The sequence below is a fragment of the Aotus nancymaae genome, unplaced genomic scaffold (assembly GCF_030222135.1).
Source record: "Aotus nancymaae isolate 86718 unplaced genomic scaffold, 86718_ANA_hifiasm-v0.15.2.pri h1tg000131l, whole genome shotgun sequence".
Taxonomy (NCBI): Eukaryota; Metazoa; Chordata; class Mammalia; order Primates; family Aotidae; genus Aotus; species Aotus nancymaae.
Genome location: NW_026988546.1, coordinates 11,006,822 through 11,029,351, shown reverse-complemented (window position 1 = coordinate 11,029,351; position 22,530 = coordinate 11,006,822). Strand labels below are relative to the sequence as shown.

The 22,530-nt window shown below is 49.1% G+C and overlaps 1 protein-coding gene and 1 long non-coding RNA gene across 9 annotated transcripts in view; one reads left to right on the top strand and one right to left on the bottom strand.

The window, feature by feature from the left end:
- Positions 1-5,318: 5,318 nt before the first annotated feature.
- POU3F3 (POU class 3 homeobox 3) lies at positions 5,319-6,822 on the bottom strand. The gene has a single exon (XM_064371401.1). It carries the CDS (start codon positions 6,820-6,822, stop codon positions 5,320-5,322), a length of 1,503 nt encoding a protein of 500 aa, XP_064227471.1. The 3' UTR covers position 5,319.
- A 2,303-nt stretch (positions 6,823-9,125) lies between these two features.
- LOC105730369 (uncharacterized) overlaps positions 9,126-22,530 on the top strand; it is a 120,896-nt gene continuing 107,491 nt past the window's right edge. For 7 of the 8 annotated variants that reach the window (XR_010340712.1, XR_001110470.3, XR_010340709.1 and 4 more), the window contains exon 1: positions 10,827-11,055. This is a non-coding gene — a long non-coding RNA (uncharacterized LOC105730369). Of the gene's footprint in view, positions 9,224-10,826; positions 11,056-22,530 lie in introns of those variants that run through there. The other variant, XR_010340710.1, reaches the window with a different exon arrangement.

Below are 22,530 nucleotides of genomic sequence, written 5' to 3'. Positions count from 1 at the left end.
CACGCGCACACACACACTAGCGCACACAACGTGCCACCACGAGAATGCCTGCTGCCCTCTTCCCAGACCCCTCTGAGGTCACTTCCAGAGCCGACTCTTCCTTGAGGAAGACCGGTCTCATCAAGAACGCAGCCCACAGCCCGCCAGAAGGCCAGGCGGCCGCCTCTGGCCGGCAGTGACATCATAGGCTCCTGCTCGCCAAGCTCGCGCCCACATTTTAGGATACAGGAACAAACACGGATGTGAAATCAAGAATGAAAGAGAGAGTAATCTAATTAATAGGCCATGAGCCAGGCTAACAAAATCAAAGAATCTGATTACACAAGTACCCCTCCTGCTATCTCCGCTGCCCCCATCCCCAGCTCCTCCAGCCTGCACACTATTTCCTTTCCTAGGCTGCAAAGTTCAGGATGCAAACGCAGAGCCCTCTGCTTTCCCTATTGAAATCAACGTCAAGCCTACCGTGAAGATCCCGCACCCAGGAGGTGACATGGGTGACCTTCAGGGCCTCAGACCTGCAGCCCTGTGGAGCTGAGATGACCAACTGACCTACAGAACTTGGAGAGCCTGAGAGGTTGCCCCACACTTCTCAAATTCATCACTCTTAACAACAACAACAACAACAACAACAACAACAACAACACCTGTGCCAATTGCTTATGCTGTTAGTAGCAGGACTAGGATAAAGGGCTTCTCCACTCACAGTCATTTTATAGATCATCTAATTTTTTTTTTCTTCAGTCTAGCACAACTCTTCTTTTTTCATATCACCTTGTTTCTGGGTCACTGATAACCTCAAACTCCCATCTCTTATTTCAACTCCCTTTCCCAACATTGATGTCTGAGCACAGTCAGGTATTAGGTTATCACTGAAACATAGCATCTGCTCTAATCGTTGCAGCCAGCCACGTGCATTTCATGAAAGAAGAAAATTCTTTAATTTCTGTCTTTCTGCCTTAACAAAAACAATCAGGTCCACCTTTTAAATAATTAATTTCAAGTCTGCATCCACTGCCAATACTTGTTGCATCCATTTTAGAGTTGATTAATTACCCTGGAACTTGGGCAAACTAAACTCCATGTGGAGAGAATGTTTCTTCCTTCAATTTAGTTCTGAAAGCTACAAGTTATTAATGGATCTTACTCAATTTACATACAAATTAGTGCAAATATGCCCATCTCTTAAAGTGCATTTTTGTATAAATATATAAAAGTATCATTTTTGATTTAGCTTAAAGAGGTTGATCATTTATTACAAAAATAAACGAATAAATACAACAATATATTGTTGCTTCCAACAGGATAAATACTTTACAAATATATAATTTAAAAAACAAATTTAATTGTTAAAATTATTTAAAATATTACACTTATCGATAAAACTATCAATAGTATATACTGCATTTAATATTAGAACCAATTATTCTCTGAATGTTGAAAACCATTCATACAAAACAGATTATGAGCGTGGTCATGAGCAAACACTGGAGGCTACAGGGCAGCAAAGGGAATCGCTAAAGATCAATAATGAACAGTTCTATTTTGGAACAAAGAAGTAGTCCTTGGCTAAGCACTGAAAAAAAAAAAAAAAAAAAAGAGGCAGAGCAACAACAGCAAAGTGACAATTTTAAATACACCTTGAATGATTTATCTCACAGACTTGCCAGGGGAAGATGTTTGTGGGAGTGAGGTGACCCTATGGAGGCCTGGACAACTGATCAAGAGCCACAGGAGACTGTAAACTGTAAATGGGCCTATTTGGGATTAGCCAGGCTGATGGAACAGAACTTTGTCACTTTCCTTTGTGGGGGGGGGGGGGGTTGGATTGAAATGGAGGAAACAAATGGGCACTTTACGAAGCACAAGACACTTGCGCTGCAAAGGAACACAATGACCAAATTCATTAAAAAGATCTGGTGATATATAACAATATTTTCATTATTTACATGTGTAACAATATAAGCCTTAGCACAAAACCTCTCAGTTATATCTGCCCTCTTTTGTTTTTCTACCATGAATTTCATTTTGTAATTACATTCAAAGGGTTGATTAAAAAAATGGAGTGCAAGCATTAGCTCACTTTATAAAATGCAAAATAACGAAACAAAATGGGCTTGCTTTCCCAGCTTCTCCAATTAAAAGTTACTCTGTTACCCCCAAATCAGGGATTCTTCCAGAGTAATCAGCAAAGTTTGCTTTTTAATAGAAAACAGTGTGAAATCTAATGTTAGCTCTTTTGTTGTCAGCTAAATCAAGTAAGCAGATACCTCCTAAAATTTTTTAATAGACCATTACTTGTCTAATCAACCACCACCATTCCCGTAGGAAAAACAAGATTCCATCTCACGTGCCAGTTGTATCCACCATATAAAAACAACCTGACCAGTCCTCAGCTTTCCCATGAGGACTTCTTTGCTTGCCTCTGTAGACACCCGCAAAGGGTGAACTTCTCCCCCACCCCCACTCCAGGTTGTAAATTTGCTGGGCATAGAGATTACAGCAGCAAGAGAAATAGGGAACAAGAAGGCAAAGAAAACTAAATTGTGGTTTCTTGTCTTCATTTTTTTCTTCTCTCTGTTTAACAAATGTGGCCTTTTTCAGATTTCACAAATCAAAATGATTGTGATTTTTAGTACGATTTGGTGTTTAAAATAATGCAACCCAATACATGGCCATCTGGCTGGGCTTGATTTATGAAAGTGACACAGAGCCTGTCTCGGAGAAATAACTGTTCCTTGTTGCTCTCACAGTTTTCCGGGTTTTTTAACCCCTGAATTGATATCACAGGGAGAGGGAGTGAAGATGAGAGAAGGAGGAAAGAAGTGAGTGACAGCTAAGTGAGATTGGGGGAAATCTGTCCATAAAATCATTGCTCTATCACCACTAAATACTTTTTTTTAAAGCAATATGTAGGGACTCAACTAAGCAGAGCCTTTAGCGTCTTAAGTACTCACAACCTGAGGCATTACATTTTCATTTTCCCACATTGTAAATATTGAAACATTAACTTGATCAATGTGACCGCGCTGCAGGGTTTATCTGAAAGGTGACCTAAAAGCTAAAACCCCCAGCACCAGTAAAGAAGATACAGAATCACACTGGGGAGAGACAAAAATACAGACACATAGAACCTTAAGTCTGAGTTGGTAATTGTACAGATGGTATGCAGTGTAGACCACAGTCAGGATTGTAGAAGTATATTCTTTCATTACAGGGGAAAAAATCCAAAAAGCTTAATAATTTAAATTTAATTACATATAGTTATTGATGGGAAGTAATTGACATCAAAATATTTTATAGACTTATAAGCAACTCTTAACAACTATAGTCTTGAGAAAAAGAAAAGAGATAGGAACATGTTGGGAGGGGGCAAGAGAAGAAAAAAGAAGCTGCACTTGGGGGGAGGGGCTGTGTTAACCATTAATAACCAGTTGGCTTGTTTTTTACTGGTGATATTGTTCAGTCTTCCAATAAGAAACACAGGTATCGCCAAGAAAAGGGTCAGTATTTAGGCAATCTCACCTAAAAACACTAAAGACATTCACTAAAACTAAGGGAGGGGAAAATATTGTGAGTTTATGGATTAACGAGGAATGACTACTATGTTAAAATACTGTCTCAGCAATGCCTATGCTTTCTCTAGATTTCCAAAAGTACCTTAAGTGGAGCAGGCTCTACTTCCTCAACGATATTACTTAAGGATTTTCATTAGTAAAAAAATAGGTCCTAAAGAACTCTTTTCTTCCCACACAGTGTTTACGCATCAGACACAGACTATTTCATTCTAACAAATTTATTTTCTCGATCAGCTCTTACGGAATCACTACTCAAATTAAATTACAATCAAATGATCACATCAAAAGATACCCTTGTTACCTAACAACTGTCCATATTTTCATTTCATTTTGATTTGTGCTCGTCTGAAAAAAACACGTAATACAAGATCTGGGGAAAAATAAATTACCGTTTTGCAGCAGTTCATAAGTATTCTGAATAAAATATTAAAAGAAGTCATTTAATGAAAATATAAAGCAAATATTTTTAGATCAACAACGGATCTAACAATTCTATATTGCCGTCTTTTGAAAAGTCTGTTTATTAAAACCTACCAAAAACACTGCTTGGAAATGGCAGTATTATATAATCACATCCACAGCACCCATTCAATCAAAGTTGGCAAAGGACTGAGGAGAGAAGTCCAGAGAAGTGCAGCGGCTGGTGCTCAGTCTTTCTAAATTCCTTTATCTGAGTCAGTCCAGAAATAAAAAATAAAAAATATTATTAAAAAAAATATTAGCGGTGGAATCTTTAGGCATCGTCCACCCCGAATGGCAGTCCTCAAAGACTGAGTACGCGGCCGGGCCTGGCTCGGCGGCCTCGCTGGCTGGGGCCCCGCTCTGCTCCCAGTCCGCCCGCCCGTTGCGACCCGACTCAGCCCGGGCCTCTCGCCACTCCCCTCTTCCTCTGCTCTTTCCCGATGCTTTTATTTCCAAGGTTACTTTGAGGATACTTTTCTTTTGGCTTTGCTATTCAGTCTGTTAGTTTCAGAAGCTGTGAATATAATCATTATTATTATTTTTCTTTCCCGGAGACTTTTTTTTTCCCCCTCCTTCCCATTTCAGAGTTGATTTGTTTGTTTCCAAATGACTTTAATACGGCCAAGAAAAACAGGGTCCCAGAGCACGGCGTCATCCCCTAATGAAACCGGGTGCCTCTGTTTTGTCTCAGGTCGCTCCCAGGAAATAAAGTTTCCGTAGATCTCTTTAGGCAGCTGTTTTAGAGGGAGAAAGTGAAAGGAAAGGGGATTCTCTCTTTTTTTCAAAGAGAAGACTAGGCAGGTGCTGTCCACCGCTGCCCTGTAGATCATCTCAGGGTGGGAAAACCTCACGAGTGCAGTTTTGGTGCGTCAGGCATCTTCACCCTTCTTTACAAACAAAAACAAAAACGAAACACCACCACAGTATAAACGAGATCTCATGATCGCCCCGTTTTCTCTTCCGGTTTTGTTTGTTATATATGTATATAAAACAGTCTGGGTGTTTATTATGCTTTTTATTTTTTGGCCCCTCCTTCCTTGGACTGCAAAAATGCCTCCTGGGTCCGTCTCTCCCGCGTTTTCTCCTCCAAGGGCGGGCATGCCTGTCTCTGGGCGGAGGGGAGGGCGGCAGATGGGCCTGGGCTGAAGCCCGGAGCGGCCCAGGTGCATGGTCCGCGCGGCGGCAGCGGCTGCGGCGGCGGCGGCGGCGGGGGCTGCGGCGGTGCTGACAGCGGCTGCGGAGGCGGCGGCGGCGGCGGCCCTCATCGCGCTGCGCCCTGGCTTCACTGCACGCTCGTCTGCAGCCCGTGGTGCGGCGGTGGCGTGTCGGCGCTCACGGTGCCCACCTGCGAGTAGACGTCGTCGGGCGTCTGCTGTTGGATCCCGGGAGGCGTCATGCGCTTCTCCTTTTGGCGCCGATTGCAGAACCAGACCCGCACCACCTCCTTCTCGAGCTGCAGGCTGTCGGCCAGGTTGGTGATCTCCTGCGCGGAGGGCTTGGGGCACTTGAGGAAGTGGCTCTCCAGCGCGCCCTTGACGCTCACCTCGATAGAGGTCCGCTTCTTGCGCTTGCGGCCCTGCGCCGCGATCTTGTCGATGCTCGTGGGGCTGCCGGTGCTTGAGTCCGCCTCCTCCAGCCACTTGTTCAGCAGTGGCTTGAGCTTGCACATGTTCTTGAAGCTCAGCTGCAGGGCCTCAAAGCGGCAGATGGTGGTCTGCGAGAACACGTTGCCGTAGAGCGTGCCCAGCGCCAGCCCCACGTCGGCCTGCGTGAAGCCCAGCTTGATGCGCCGCTGCTTGAACTGCTTGGCGAATTGCTCTAGGTCGTCCGACGTCGGCGTGTCCTCGTCCGAGTGAGGATCGTGGCTGTTGAGTCCAGGCCCCGCGCCGCCGCCGCCGCCGCCGTGGTGCGGGGGTCCCTGCGCGTGGTGCGGGTGCGGCGGGTGCGGGTGCGCGTGGTGGTGGTGATGGTGGTGGTGCTCGGCCAGCTCTGGCGTGTCCCCGCGCACCAGCCCCGGGTGCACCAGGCTCTGGGCGCCGCCGCCAGCTCCGCCGCCGCCGCCGCCGGGCCCCGGGGGCGCGCTCAGCATGCCGTTTACCGTGAAGCCCCCGGGCTGCGAGTAGAGCAGACTCTGCGGCGGTGGCTGCTGGCCCCCGGCCATGGACGGGAGGTGCGCGGCGGCTGCGGCTGCGGCTGCGGCGGCTGCGGCGGCGGCGGCCGCCCCCCAGCCCCCGGGGTGGCCCTGATGAGGAGGCGGTGGCGGGGGGCCGAGGTGCGGCGGCCCGCGGTGATGCAGCGCTGTGCCCGCGTGCAGGTCGTCGCGCCCGGCGCCGCCCTTCACGTCGGGGCCCTGCGGCGGTGGCGGCGGCGGCTGCGGCGGCTGCTGGGGGCTGCCTGCCATGCCCACGGCGCTGCCCGACCACGGCGAGCTCGCCTCCACGGCGGCGGCGGCGGCAGCGGCGGCGGCTGCGGCGGCGTGGGGCAGGGCTGTGACCCACTGGTGCGCGTGGCTCAGCATATGGCCGCCGTTGCTGGCGGCCATGGCCCCCTGCATGAAGTCGCTCTGGACCATCTTGACAGAGGACGGGTCCCCACGGTAAGCGCCCGAGGTCACGGCGGCGCTGCCCGGCTGCATGCCGCCGCCCCCGCCCCCTGCGCCACCGCCGCCGCCGCCGCCGCCGCCACCCCCGCCGCCGCCGGCCCCTGCCGCCTCCGAGTGCACAATGGAGCCGGCCGCGAGCAGGCTGTTCCCCGGCAGGTAGGGGTTAGAAGCCGCCGTGGCCATGCCGCTCCGCTCCCGCCACCCCACCGCCGCCACCACCGCCGCCGCCGCCGCAGCAGCAGCCGCGGCCGCCGCCGCCGCCGCCGCCGCGCCTCCCGCCTCCCGCCTCCTCCCCCCTCCTTCCCCGCCCCCGCCCCGGGCCCCCGCCGGCCCCGCCGCCTTCGCCGCCTCCTCCTCCGCCGCCGCCTCCGCCCCCGCCGCCGCCGCCGCCGCCGCCGCGGCCCCCGGCTGCAGCTGCAAGGCCGCTCGGCAGGGCGCGGGGGTCGCCGGCCGGCCTTGGTCACCACCAGCAGCAGCCGCAGGAGCAGCGCTCTGGGGAGGGGGGCTCGCTTCTCGAGGTGCGCTCCGTGGCCACCCCTTTCAGGGGGGGTCGTGGCCGCCCCCCAGCCCCGGCGCACTCGGCTGGCTCCAGCGGGGCTCGCCGGGCAGGGCGGGGACCTGCACTCGGGGCGCTCTGCCGGGGCGCGCGGGCTCCCGCTCCTCTTCCTCCTGTCCTCGGGCGAGCCCGGACCCTGCCCGGCCGCGGGGCTCGGTCCACCTGCTAAGTGAAGGTTTCACGGGAGACAACAAAGAAAGAAGATGCTCCTTTCTTCCTTAGCCAAATTACGGATGACCAGCAACCGGTCCGCTCCTTCTCTGATCCACTCTCTCCTCTCCTCCTCAGGAACACATTTCACTGGTTTTCCCTTAGAGTAGTAAAACTTTTTTCGTCCTTGAAGGCGTGGTGCTGCTGGCTGCTCTCGAGTGCGGAGAGGGGAGGCTGGCTCCTGCTCTCCCCCTCTGGTCCTCTCGTTTCAAGTTTTGTTCTGTCCTAGGAAAACTTCTTGCGATGGTGCATTTCTCTGAAGTTGCTATTGCCGGAGCTCTTGGTTGCCTCTGAAACAAGAGTCCTTTTTCATTCTCCTTGCAACAGTCACAGTCTGATGCGACATCTTTCCTTTTGGGCAGAAATTAGGAAACAAATATAACAAGGAAAAAATTGAACAGGAAAAAAAATGATGTCGAATCGCTTTGTTACCTTGTTGCTGACGGTTGGGGTTGGTGTTTTATTTTTTTCCCAGCAGTTGTCTGGAGAAGGAGGAGGAAGAAGAGTGCATTGGTGGAGGTGGAGGTGTGTGTGTGCATATAGGGGATCGATCCTTGATACACAACAACTCCAGTGTGCACGTTCCACGGCTCGTAGAGTGCACCGACGGCGGGCGCTGGTGCTGGCCGTGCTGGAGCAGAGTTGCAGCAGGAGCTCGCTCTGCGCCCTCGTTCGCGCTCTCTTTCCTCTCTCACTTTTCCTCTCCCTCCCTCTCTCTCTCCCTCTCTCGGGCGCCCGCTCTCTCTCCGATCTGACAGTTCGCTCTCTGTCCCTCCCTCTCAGAGCGGGGACTGTCGAATGTTTACCCTCCGCCGCGAGCGCGCACCCACCACCACACTTTCCCAAATACAAGGAAGTCGAGCACCAGGGCCCCCGCTGATTGGCTACCTGCTGGGTGATTGGCAGGCTCGGAATGACTGGCTCAGGACGCGAGGCCCCCCTTCCGGCCGTTCCGATTGGTTGCTTTTTAATTTAGGCAGAGCGTCGTAGAAGCTGGAAATCTGTCGTCCCCCAGCCTCCCTCCCCTTCGCCACTTTCCCCTCCCCGCCCCTCCCCCGCCGCCCCCTCCGCCACATCTTAACTCTTAGTGTCCGGCCCAGACGTTGGCGTTCCCTCGGCGGCTCCGGGCGTTCGCAATAGGTCTGGGCCGGGGGAAGAAAGGGGAGATAAAAGGGAGGGAGGGACGGGAGATGGGGGTGGGAGAAGAGAATCAGAAGGAACGAAACGAAGAGGGAAATATGAAAATAGCAACCTGCCCACCCCACCTAGTACGCGTCGGATTGCTCACCCCACTCCCCCCGCCCCGCCAGAGATTTGTAAAGCGCGCGGCACAGACGTACCGTTCAAGCTAATACCTATAGACAGATGTGTCCCCAGTGGTTTCAAAGTTTCCTCTTCCCTTCACCAGCCGGCCCCCATTTCTGATCGGCGGGGGTGGGAAGCGGGGGCTCGCATCGACAAGAGCTCTGGTCGTGGCCACTACGCTCCTTGGAAGTCCGCCACCGCAACTTTCCGCAGCCGCTGCGCGCCGGCGGCGGCCCCCTTTGTTTAAGTTCTCGGATGCCATCATCTGGGAAACCTGCAGCCCAGGACCAGCGCAGTGCCCGCGCGTGCGAGACGGACCGCTCGCTGCCGCCGCTCGCTCGCGTCCCCACCCCCTCTCTCCCTCCTTCGCTCTCCCTCCCTTCTTCCCTCCTCCCTCCTCTGGGATTCGTGCAAGTAGCGTGCGTGCCCTTGTGAGTTTGGAGGGTGCCGGTCAGCGGAGCTGTGCGATGTATTTGAAAAGCAATCAGTCCGACCTTCCCCCATAGATTCATCGTAAGTGTATTCGACTCCAATGGCTTTAGGAATTCCCGTGGCAGCAGGAGCCGGGCGAAAGAACCGGGATCCGCTGGCCGCGCCCTTCTCTGCTCCAGCGCTTCGTCGTGTGTGTGTGTGTATGTGTATGTGTGTGTGTGTGTGTGTGTGTGTGTGTGTGTGTTAGCGGTGGGGGGTTTGCTCGCTCCCTATTCTTAGGCATGGTGGTGCTTTTTTTCTTTCTTTCCTTTCGGTCTCAGATGGATTTGTGTGGTGGATGGGGCTGGCGGCGACAAACGCTTTCTCAGTTCTAGCCCAGCTGAAAGAGTTAAGGGGGACGGGAGGGGGAGTGCACCCGGTAGGCGAGAGAAGCAGGGGTGGAGTGGGGTGGGGTGGAGGGGGGACGCGGCCAAGCGGAAACGCTGCACAGAGGAACCTCAGCGAACCAAGAAAAAAGAGAAAGTGGCAACGAAAACAAGGGCAAATTGAACCCTCCTCGGGGATTTCCAATGAACTAACCCAACTCGGACATTCAATAAATACATGGCTCTTAATAAGCGTGCGTGTGCGTGCATCCCGCACCCCCAGCTGCGGGTGCGCCCGCCCTGCGCCCGCGGCCCCCAGCCTGCGCCTGCATCTGGCAGTCCCGAGCCGGAGCGGCGGCCCAGGACGCAGACGAGGAGCTGCTGCCGGCGCGCTTCGATTAAAATGTGAACCGGCCTCCCCTTTTCTCCCGCTGTATCTTGCCTCTGCCGAGCGCAGTTAGGTGAACTCAGTGAAAGCAGGAGTTCTCTGCCCAGCCGCAGTCACGCAGCCTCTGCGTGATCTCAAGATTAACACTAGATGTTTAGAATTTATGTAGGCTCTTGTCCAGCTCCTGCTTGCCGGGTGAGATACCATCGTAGGTAGGTTTTAGCAAAGCCATTATTGCTAAGGTATAGATATGAAAGGCAGTGGTAACCAAACCCCAAACAGAACGGATTTTTTCCCTCTGCGTCCCCCAAAGGTTGCTTTTTATATTTATGTATGCGTATATGTATATATAAAAGATGGAACACAGATTTCATTGAATAAATCTGAGATCTCCAGGTGCAGACGTTTGAATAGTCGGTGCCAGCACCCCGTGTTTTCCTTTCCTGCCGATTTTGCTTGGATCCGGCTCAAAAACCGAGAGAGTCTCGTGGTTTTGTTTACACTGAATGGGGAGGATAGGAACAGAGCCATGGGGCCGCCTTTCATTAATATACAGTGAGGATTTTGTCTAAATTACTGCTATGAATTTCACAGTACACGCTTTCAAAAGCAGTCTCAGGTGGCCTGATGAAACGTGATAGCGCCTCTGCAAACAGATCCACTTTCTTTCTTTTCAAGAAGGGTGTGTGTGCGTATGGGAAGCCCCCCAAAACGTTGTCCTCCTCAATAACCGAAATACACTTCTGTTCCTAGGTCTGTCCCCTTCTTCCTCCCCCCTTTCGTCGTACTGAATTCTCGAATCGCTCCCCGGCCTCTCCCCCGCTCCACGCTGCCCCACCCCATCCGCCCCCCTCCCTTTGCGAATGTGATTGTTTTGTCTGGAAAAAAAAAATCCAAAGTATATAACAAGGGGAGAACAGTTAGTGCTGATTTTCATTTGCATACATTTTCATATATTTTGGTGAAAATAATAGACTAGTGGAGAGCTGGGCTTCGAGGCGTCAGTGTGAAGGGAAGGCTAAGGACGCAACGGTGCTGGAGAGTTGAGAATATACCTTCCCCTCCACCCCCAACCCAGTTACCTTATTTGAAAAAAACAAAACAAAACAAAAACAAAAACAAACCTTTTATTTAAAAACCTAACCCTGGAAGTTTGCTCGGTAAGTCTTTTTTCATTTTCTTTCCCTGCTTTCTCTTCTTTTCCTCCTCCTTTTTGGCTTATTTATTTATGTTCTTGTAGGTTTAGGAGCTTATTTTAATTGCTTAGGACAAGAGAGGTTCGCAGAGCAACTGTTTGAAGGAAGGAAGGAAGGGAAGATGTGTTGGGGGGGAGTTAAAAAAAATTCAACCCTGCTAAAATATTACATAAAAAGATGGACTCAGTCCAAAGCCCCACACAGCAAGCCACTTTACTTTGGAGGGGTGGGGGGAGAATGCTATTCATTTTAATGGTTGATTGTGAAGGTGGGGGCGGGGGGAAGAAACCCTGGAAAAGAAGTGATTATTAAGCATTCTGTATATAAATATTTCTTGATTGGGGTTGTTCCCCCCCTCCTCCAGAGAATCAGTACTAGAGGGGAAGAAACCCTGTTTCTGTAGCCAGTGGTGATGTTCTGAATTGTGTGTGCCTGCCTGGATTGGGGTAGGGGGACGCACGCTGGGAGCAGGGGGATGGAGAGAGGAGGGGGACTTGGCAAAGAGAAGGCAGAGAGCTGGAGGAGGAGGAAACCAGGCAGGAAGTCAGGGCACCCCTGGTTAATGCTGTGTCTGGGGAGCAGGCGGGGAGCTGCAGCCTCCCAGCTCGGTAGTGAAAGCCCATCAGAAAGAGGGTGATCAATCAAAACTAACCAGGACATCCCTACACTTCATTCCCAAAGGAGGCTGGAGCTTTAGCATCGCAGAGTCGATTTCACTTTGTTTTTCTATTTTTGACAGCCCCACTTGTCCCCTCCTTGCCACTGTTTCTGGGTTTTGTGAAAATTGAGGGTGCAGTTACTTGCTAGGTGCAGTTAATTAGATAAACATGGCTGGACGACATAGCTAGGCCAAGTCTAGGCCCATTTGAGTGCCTTACCTTAGTGAAATAGGCCAGAGAAAATGTTAAAAGCTTCTTGGTTTTGTTCTTTTAAAGGAAGCTGCGTCCGTGATGATGAGGGGGGAGAATCCAATGGCTGGAATTTTATTACACTTTTTACACAGAACACCTTGCAATTTAGAATTGGCAATTTATTTGGAAACAGTTGATGCCAAATCAATGAAACGGTTTGTAACGAGGGAGGAAGAGGTTTCAGTTGGGGAGGGGGCTAAGAATCGCCAGTTTTCCACTCCTTGTTTACGTGCTTGGCAGCGTTGCTTTTGACTGGGGTTAACTCTGTGTGCTCCATTGGACCAGATGCCATATAGAGCTGCTCCCTGAAGATCATTTGTTTCCTTGATGGGGAACATTTCTGAGCAGAGCATATTGGTTGCCATAGAGAAAGAAAGAAAAGGAAGAACACTAGTCACATTAAGCTATATGTTTGTGCACTGGGCTTTAGATAAAAGGACCTTGGTTCAGCCAAAGAGAAGCCAAACTAGAGATTTCTAGTGCCACTAAAACTAGCTTTATTTTGTTTTGGACTTTTACAGTTGAAACATATAAGCTAATTTTATTGGTTGTTGTTAATTTTATGTGACACGGTTTACTGAACAAAATAAACTTTGCTCAGGAGTAGCACTATTGACTTGTCAGCAGGGGGCGCACTGACTCGTCTTAGAGAGTACTGAGTAAAATGTAGCTGTTTCAAAAGCAAATCTGCTCAAACACCCCTACCTTTCTATGCATAGTCACAATGAGGAGTGAATTCATTGCATAACACAGGGTTTTAAAATATGAGGACAATGACTTCCCCATCCCCCACTGGCCCATGTCTGTGAAATGATCCAGAAAGAAATACAGTTCAAAAACTATTCCTCCATTTCTCTCAGTGAAGTGTGTTCTGGGCTGGAAAACAGAAATGAGATGTGAAAGCAAGAATAGTTTTTGAAAATTATTAAGGGGGTTTAATAGGCTACTTAAGAAGCTACCTTTTAGTTGTTGTTGTTGTTGTTGTTTTGAAGGGAGCGAAATAGTCAAGAAAAAGAAATGCATCTTAGGTATTATCTGTTTAAATAATGAAAGTTCTTCAACCTGATACATGCTTTGACTTCTAAATGCAACTCTGAGTCCTGGAGATTTAGTCCACTGGCCTGGGATCACTTTTACTCCATTTGATATTTAGTGGCTACTTTCATTCTTGTTACCACTTACAGTTTTAGAAAGATTTTGGATTTATCCTTGAAAAGCTTGGCAGGGAAAGGAAAATACAAAATAGCCAAGGGTTAGAGGTAACTGTGGGCTTGAAACTTTTTAGTGCATTACTTAACCCAGTTGAAGAAAAGTTTCAATAGAGCACAAGGTTTCCGCCTCAGAGATATTTACATACTGCCAATGAAGACTGAACTTTATTGTGGTAAAGGACAAAAAAGATATGTGGAAAAGTTCCTAAAGTAGTGAAGGGCAGATCCGGACTGGTTCTGAATTAGCCAGTTTGTCACTAAGAATTTTCCCAAGGAGATTCAGAGAGTGTGACTAGGAAAGGGAAGCCCTGAGTGACTGGAAGTGAGAAGCTGGCTTCCACGGTTCAGTAGGCGAACACACCTGTGAATGTGTCACAGAGCCTAGTAAGGGCTTCATTACGTGATGGCTCTCACGTTCCTGTGCAAGAGAGGGAAAGACACTTTATTCTTTCTAACCTAGCTCCAAGTCAACCAGGTTCCAACCAGGAGACGTTTTTCTGACATGAACTTTAGTAAGTCAGAGTTTGGATTTAAGTGGCGGGTACTCTAGGAGGGTCAAGAGATTCTGGGAACAGTAAAGCAAAACAGGCACACTCAAACACATTTTAATCTGTGATTTTCAAACGGAGCGCTCACATTTAGAGTCAGGAAAGGTACTCTCAGGTTCGCGCTATAAGACAAAGTGGAGAATTGAGAAAACTGTAATTTGAGCCCAAACACTGCTTTCTCTTTGGCTTTCGGGACATTTCAGACAAAAGACTTCTGGGGCAGATCCACATGAAGTGGATGACTGTCTCAAAGCTCCTGCTTCTTTGCATGCCCAGTGCTGCTGAATGCATTTAAAAATTATTAAGGAGAAAGGAAACTTTTCAATTCAGCCAGACATTCTACAAAAAAACATTGGTGAAGCAATCATTTTTATATACGTAGAGCATAATTTTTGTGTGCCACTTTTCATGAGATCTGTGATTGTTACTGTCTTGCTTGCTACTTTCCTTTTTTTTTTTTGCAAATGTAATTAAACAATAAACAGAAAGATAAAATGCTTGCCCCTCATGATATCTATAGTCCTAGAGTCCTTAATGTAAAAGAAGCAGAAGATAAGAAATCTGGGTAGAGCAACAAGTTAATTTGACAAGAACTGACATATTATAGAGATGGCTTTAGCGTTTTATAATGATTTGGGGGTGGAAGTGATCAAGCTGGATATGAATTAAGATACAAAGTGCTGGGCAAAGCTACAGACTTTTAATTGTTGAGGATGGCGAAATTGCTTTTGCCACATGAGAGAATGAAAAACATTACCTGGGTCAAATGTATAAAACACAAAGTGAGTATTTACTCATTTGTTTCCATTTGAGAATGTTAAGGTGCCCTGATATCGCTGCAGTTTGGAAGCACATTTACCATTAGCATTTACAAATTAAAATGTTAAGTATACTCGCAACCCACACTCTGTGTTATATGCAAAGGGGATGGCTCTACCACGGAAGATTTTGGGTGGAAAAAGGGATTTGTCGTCTTGGCAGTGGATGAGTTGTTTCTTGGTCTTGCTAAGTTTTTGCAATGTTTCTTCTCCTAATTCTTTGTATCACTTTGATAACTGATTTATCTGATCTATAGAAAAGGAGCAAGTACTTAGGTTTTTAGATGGTGTCAGAGTAATTATACATTCGAAGACACTATGATTTCTCACCTGAAAGCAAGAAGCTTTCTTTCTGATACTTATAGGACAGCTTTAAACTACAGGGCATTTCAGATTGTGGGAAATAAGCTAAGAAAGCACAGTAAGTTGGTAATTGAGCAAATGCTTTTAAAACAACCCATTTCCAACAGTTTGCCCACTCGAGCTGCATGCGGGCGTGCACCTGACAAGTCTGGTAATGAAAGCTACCAATCGCCAGGGAAGCTGGAGCTGACTCAGTGTGATGGACTGTTCCTGCCTGCCCCCTCACCACCCTCCCTGCCTCCCCGCTGAGTGCAATGCTCTTCTTCAAATTTAAATTCATAGGGCTAGGTAACGTAGAGCCCAGCTGATTGACCAGAGATGATGATGATGATGATGATGGTGATGATTCATTAACAAAATTTGGTCATTTCCTAGCTAGAAAAACATTCCAGGGTCACATTGGTGGTTTTTATATTTGTATGTGTAAAAACAACACCCAGAAATATTAATTCAGCTTTACCAGAAAAGTGATTTGATTCTTTGAGCTTGTGGTGATCCTAACAGAATTGAACTGCTCTCTCCGTCTTGGGGACACTCTGTATTCCTCATAAATTATTATACAGCATCACCTTTCTGGGTCGGAACCGGGTAGTCTGGAGGTGGATAAGAGATTCGTGTGGCATACATCCCAGAAGACAATTCTTGCACTTTGGCGCCTCTGTTTTTATTATTGTTAGATTTTTTTTTTTTTTTTTTTTTTTGACATTTGAACTTAGCTATTGTCTGAGGAGCTGGGTGCAGATGCAGCACGTCAGGCTGTGGCTGCTCTTTTCGGCATTCCCCTCAAACTGTGCTTCTGTGGTCTCCTCTCTCCAGTGAATGCTAAAACACCCAGTTCACTATCTAGCTCCTTCCCTGGGCCCTAAGCTGCCCCAGTGCCAACCCTGGACAGCCAGCCTCAGGGTTGTTTTCAAGAAAGTGTATTTATTGTTGTTCACTTTAAAAATACAGTGCTGGGTATATTCGTTGATATTTGATACTACAAATACCATGGTTTGCAGTGATACACTTTCAGCACGGACATATCTGGTAAACGCTTTGGTGGTAGAGCTAAGTGACCTTGCTCACTGCAGCTTCAGGCAGCTCGAGTTTGTTAGTCTCAAGTTAAAAGTTATGTGTCTGATGTTGCTTTGAATGCTCACCTCTCTCCCTAAATTTTCGGTAGGGAGCCTGGTTACTCAATAAAGCCCAAGGGAAGGAGCTCAGGCTTACAGTGTCATTTAATACACGTCCAGTGTTAATTTACTATTAAATCAGGGTACAAAAAGCCTCCAGAAGTCAAGTTATATATTGTTCAAGGGTCTGCGTTCCCTTCATTTTTAATTCACATCACAAAAACAAACAAGTAAAACTTCACTTGGAAAAACACTGACTAGTAAAGTATCCTAAATTCGAAAATACTATGATTTTATTGGAAGGGTCTGGCAAGCAATTCCTTTCCAGGGCTAGAAAGTAAGATGAGAACGTTCCCCAGAAAGGTTTGTTTTGGAGGCTCCAACGCAGAGGTCCCTGTTCCACAGCGGCGGGGTCCTCCTCTCACCTCCGCCCCCCATTCCTGTGATTTGTGGGCACCAGAAGCGACTTCTCCCGAATCCCTGGCGATTTGTGGGGCCCCAGGGCTAAGCTCCGCTTCCTTAGATCGCATTCTAAGGACGTTTTATTTTATTTAGCGCACAGTTTGCATAATAAAATTAAAAGGATCCCATTACTCCCCTTTTCTCCCTGAGCACTGCCCAGCGAGGTCTTTCAGACTGTTATTTGAACATCTAGAGCGGCCTTCAGAAGTCGAATTAGCATTGCTTTTCTATGGGAAAGAAAAAGGGAAAGAGCTAAATAGGGCAAAGTGAGAAGCGGGTAAGGTACAAGGAGTGAGGTGGATTTAAAAATGCAGGGAGCGGTGAAGGAGACTGGGGACAGAAAAGGATAAGAGAGAAGGAGATGGGACAGCAGGGAGGCGACGAGATAAACGCTGAGTCACCCTAACAGGTCACTGGGTATACGGGAGCGAAATGCGGCAGCCCAGGAAAACCCGGGTGCAAATCGCACCCCATCTTCTGGGCCTCCTTCCCGCCAAGCCGTAGGAGCGCAGACTTGGAGCTCGGCGCCGCCCGCTTGCCTTTGTCACTGATTCGGTGCGCGGCCGCGGGCTCCCGCGGCGGGCTTTGTTCCGGCGGAGCAGGGCAGGACCCCTCGCACCGCCGCGTCCCCGCCCTCCCCGAGCTGGGGACGGTGGGGGTGGGGACTGCGCGACGGGGACAGGGAACAGAGGAGCAACGGCGGGCGCCTCTGAGCCTGGGATTTCGTTCCTTGGCTCGTTTTCGTAATTGAGCTGTTCTCCCTTCGGGGAGGGGGCCGGGGCTGCGCGGGAGGAGGAAGAGCTGGAAGAGGGTACCCACTCTCAGCCCGCGGCAAGGGCGAGGCGCAGCCCTCTGTGCCGGCGTCCGGGGATTTGTATTGTATGCATGTACGCATGCAGGGATGGATGGATGCATGTACGGATGAGGAAAACCGGTGAATTGGGTCCCATGTTCTAGGTTTCCGGTCGAGCTTTTGGCAGCTGCAGGGCGCCTCAGGTCGGTGCCTAGTTAACCCCTAAGATCTGCTCTCGAGGTGTTTGGGGGCCGCGGGTGAGCGCTGTGGACGCGCCCCGGGTCGAGGGCTGCCCAACCGGCGGCGCGCAGATCCCGCCGTGGAGGCCCGTGGCGGGGGACAAAGGCGGCCATCCCGAGCAAGCAAAGGGCAGGCGCGCACAGGCATCCACGTACCCACGCGCTCTCTCGCCTGGGCCCCTCCCGGCGAGCCCCCACGACTGGGAGTCAGGGCTCTGCGTCTGGAAAGTTCGCTTCTTGTAGACCTTGCTCCCTCTTCTCGCCATTGCTTTTAGCAAGCGACGAGTGAACGTGTGTCACCCTCTCCCCAGCCAACCCCAAAGGTGTGGGCAGATTGCAAGAGTTACTGCTCTGTTATTGTTTGTCAAATAGGGTCCTTCTCTTGGGAGAGGGTCGAGGGGCATGTGGCGGATCCCGGGCCAGGATTACATTAATCAAAGCATTATTTCCCCAGAGAAGCGGAGCACAAATGAGAGTAAATCCTAATAAAATTGGATCGCGGAGAAATGGAACGCTTTAAGTAATCTGTGCTGCCTGATAAAAATCTCACATTTACAAGATGTGGGTCTTAAAAAAAAATCCTCACACCTCTGGCCTCGGCTTGGCTGGTGGGGCCGGGTCAGAGCAGGGGACAGTCATTACACGAAGCTCAGTTGAACTTCTGGAGTGAGAAAGGAAGCAGGACACCCTTTCGGAGTTTCACAGGCTCAGGTCTGCTCAGAAGGCACTTTCGGCCCTGGGCACTCCTCTGGAGTATTTGCGGAACCCGTGGGTCCGACGGAGTCCCCATCAGTGCCCTGAGAGGTCTGGAACTCTGTTCCTCTGGGAACGTGGCCCTCACTTTCCCCTTCGAACGCTGCTGCAGCATGGGCAACTCCTGTGGGTGGGGGTGCACAGCCCCACCGAGTGGGAAGGCGGGCGCGGCCCACCGGCTGGGCAGGGGCCAGACGCCCCGACGCTGCGCCCGCAGCAGATTCGCGGGTCCCCCCCAACCCCGCCGGGCTCTCCACCCTAGGGCCCGCCAGCCTGGGGTTTCCTAGGCAGCCTGGGGTTCCTTGGGCCAGGGGAAGGGTGTGCGTTTGAGGTGACTGCCGGGGAAGCCGAGAGCGCTGCTCGCCAGCGAGACTTTCGGGCCATCCCAGCCGGGAAACAAGGCTCTCGATCCATCCGCCTTCGTCCCTCCAGTGGTGGTAAACTTTCCGACGCCTCCCGCAGCTCTGCGAGGAGAGAAAAGACAAGCTCCCCCTCCCAACCCCGTAGTAACGACTGGAGTCTAGCGAGCCAGCCCGCAGGAGGGCAAACTCCCCCTGCCGCCCCGAGGCCTCCTCCAGCCACGGAGACTGGAAAGCCGACTGCGACGCCACGCGGCCCGTCGTTGGTGACAAGTGTGACAACCCTGTCCCGGTCCTACGGGTGAGCACAAGCCTGAGGGCTCCGCCAACCCTCCGGAGAGCCGCGCCGGGAACCAACTCCCATCCGGGTCCTCCTTCCTAACCTTCCGCTGCAGGCGAAGGCGGGCGGCGGGGACCCGGCGGGGCGCAAGCGCGCCGGCGCCCCCTGCAGGCCGGCACCTGAGGGCCCGCCGGGGCGCTATTGCCGCGCGAGGTCCCCGCGCTGGCCGCGTCCGGGGCCGCCGGCGCGCACACGCACGGCCGCCCGCCAACTCCGGGGCGCCCGCAGGCGCTCGGTGCTTTTTTCAAACGCGAGTTTCCGTCGGCGGGGAGCGGCAGGGTGGGAGAGGAAGACGGGGGAGAGGGCCGTGGAGCGAGGCGCGGAGCGGGGTGGGGCAGCCGGCGTCACCCCCTCCCCAACCCCTTCGCGCCCCTTCTCCGGTCCGCGCTGGGCAGTCCCCGCGTGTGCCAGCGGCCGCGCGCCTAGTTCCCGGCCCGCGCGCTCCGGAGTCCAGAAGGCAGCGCTGCCTCTCCACAGGGGCAGCGACCGTCGCCGGGCACCAGGCTGGGCTGGGCCAGGCTGGGCAGTGCCCGGCTGGGCCGCCTCACCCCCGGCGAGCGCGTCCCGGAGGAGCTGTTTCCCTTGCAGTCTACAGGGTAGAGCGGCGGGGAGCAGTGTACGTGTGTGCGCGTGCGAGGACGGGTGTGCGTGTGAGTGCGGTGCGCGCGCAGGCCAGGGCAGGGCAGGACAGGAGGCGCTACAGGATGCTCTGGTGCGAGCATATCCTTTTCAGCCTGAGATCTAAATCTGCAACCTTAGAGCAGAGCGGATTATTCCCCCCGCCCCATCCTCGGTTCTCTACACAGGCATCTCCCTCTTTCGCCTGAGTCTTCCCAATCCGATTCCCAAAGAGATCCCCCTTGTGGTCCGGGGATTTTCATGGACACCCTGACTCACGTGAGCCAGGGTAAGGTTGAAAGGGACAGTGTTAGCCGAGGGCATGTCCATCATCCAGCCTGCTCGTTAGGCTGGATTTCACGCACCAGGAAGCCACGTTTGGGGGGACTTGGGTATCTGCTTTCTCTCTGTCTTGGCCTTAAAAATTGCTGCGCATAGGCTGTTTTTAGTTTTGGAGTGATGGGATGAGGTAGGAACCATTTGCAAATCACTTTTGGGGCTTCTCTTTATTTAGCTGACCAGTGGTAGCCCTCCTGTGCGGCTTTCCAACCTACTAGCTTCTTTCCAGATATGGGAAATTAGCGGGGAGGGGGTTCGAGTAAAGACACCCATACCTTTTCAGTTCTGAAATAATGACTCCCCTTTCCCAGTCTGTGATTTCCATAATTTCATACAAAACAAGGGCTGTCAAGGATCTCTCCATAAGAGAAAAGGCAACTAGCAGAAGAAAACTTGGACCAAATTAAATTCCCCCTTCTTAAAACATTAACCAGGGCCTCCCTCCCTCCCTGGTCCCACCAAGTTTGTTCTACTTTCAAGGGGAAACAGGACAGAAAAATTCAGAAAAAGGTTAAACATTCCTCTCCCTCAATGAGGCCATGAACCTAGTTGCCAAAATGTACTTTTGATAACCTGAGATTCAGAGGGATTCTAAAGAGAAACGGAGCACAGGCTTTTAGTTGTCCTTTTTTTGCCCTGTTGTTTGCATCTAATGATTTTCACGAATTTTGAAATACCTGTGATATATATTTTTTCTGTCTTGGATTTATTAATATGAGATGATTTTACCGTTAGCCATAATTCTCTATAGGACCTCTTGTTCTAGAGAAAGGTTCTAAGTAACACACCCACTAGCTTCCGCCAGAGGCCCTCCCCAGCTAGTGTCTTGACACAATTTCAGTCACTCTTTTTCAAAAGATGATTTATAGGCAGGTACATTTTAACAAATAATGTTAATGGTAAAATGTGAGTGTTTAACTGGGTGAGCTTTTGTTTTTAGAATCAAGGTTTAGCTTTTCTCTGAATTATTTATCAAGCTGTTTGCCCATAGGCCTTCCTAAAATAAGGGAAAGGTGAAGGGGAGGGGATCACTTTTATTTATTTAAAGCATTTGTTGACATAAAATTTTAAAACTAGGCTTTTGGAAAACAGCGAATTACTAAACTATGTCTATAAACACCCACCTTTGGGACTGTGGAAAGCAAAAAACAAAAAACAACCTAATTACTTTCACAGGAAACAGTACTCAGTTAACTAAAATATTGTATGGCAATCCTTGGAAGCTCCTCCTCCTCCTTAAGTATAGTACAGTTTGGTAATATACTACACATATTTATACATGATGTAAATATACATATGCACAAGGGTAGATGTTTATGTACATAACATAACAAAATATATACATACCCCAACTGAATACATTTGCATATAACATGCCCATGTGTAATATACCAAACTTCTATGATTAACAATACGTTCTATAACAGATAGTCTTAAAATAAGAAGTGAGTGAATCTTATTCATATTGAAAAAAATTCAAAATTTGTTTTGAAATCTGAATTGTGCTAACTGTAGATGGCACCACAGAAATCAGTAAATAATAGGTTCGTAGTATTAATATTTTATGCACGCCCCCTTTAAAAGTACTGTGAACTTGAATAACTTGTTTTACATAAAATAAGGACAGCATATTTAAAATATAAACATTTCATCTACAGTCAAATACCTATTTTTTTGGCTTTTATTCCACACATAAAAAACTGTTGTCTTAGAATAAAAATTAAAGTTTAGAGGCAATAAAAGAGATTAGTCCTTTTGTTTTTTATTCTATTGTAAAGAAAACATTTTTAACTAGTTGATCTTATGGTCCTCTATATGCATTAAAAGACATTCAGTAGTCTAGTGATAATTCAAAATGTAAAAGCAAATTCGAGGCATATATTATACTTGATTTGTATAATATGGAATGCCAGGTTACTTATTTGCTTCCTTGAAATGGTATTTTGAATCTTTGGATTTTCAGAGGCCTTTTCTGGTTAAAATAAGAACTACAGTTAAAATGAATACATTGGCATTCATTGGCAAGGGTCCAGATGCTCATTTGTGTTAAGAAAATGCAAAGAAATGATATACCAGAATTTTATACTTTAAGTGTTATTTGTCCTAGTTGATAAAGGAATCAAAATGATAAAAATTTGAAGTTTTATGGAGGACCATGATAAAAGGAGCTCTCTTATGTAATGAGAGTTATTTGTACTGACTCATAAAATATTTTGTTTATTCATGTTTATGTAAATGTATATTTCTTTACCAAAAAAAACATATATGATGTTTATGATGACATTTATTCCTACATGTGATTTATTGCTTGTTGATTTCAGAGAGAGTATTTAAAAGACTGATGACTCATTGGTGATGTCTAAATATTACGGATGAGCTTGTGAAAATAGAAATCGGTTTAGCCTAACTACTTTTTGAGATTTGTTTCTTAATCTCCTAAAAAGTTTGAGGTTAAAATGATGAAAATTAAACTAGAAAATTAAAATTTTCACCGCTTGTGAAAATTAAAAAAAAAAAAGAGAGACTATTACTTGGAAAGAGGTAAAAACATTTTACTCTCGTTGAGGTTT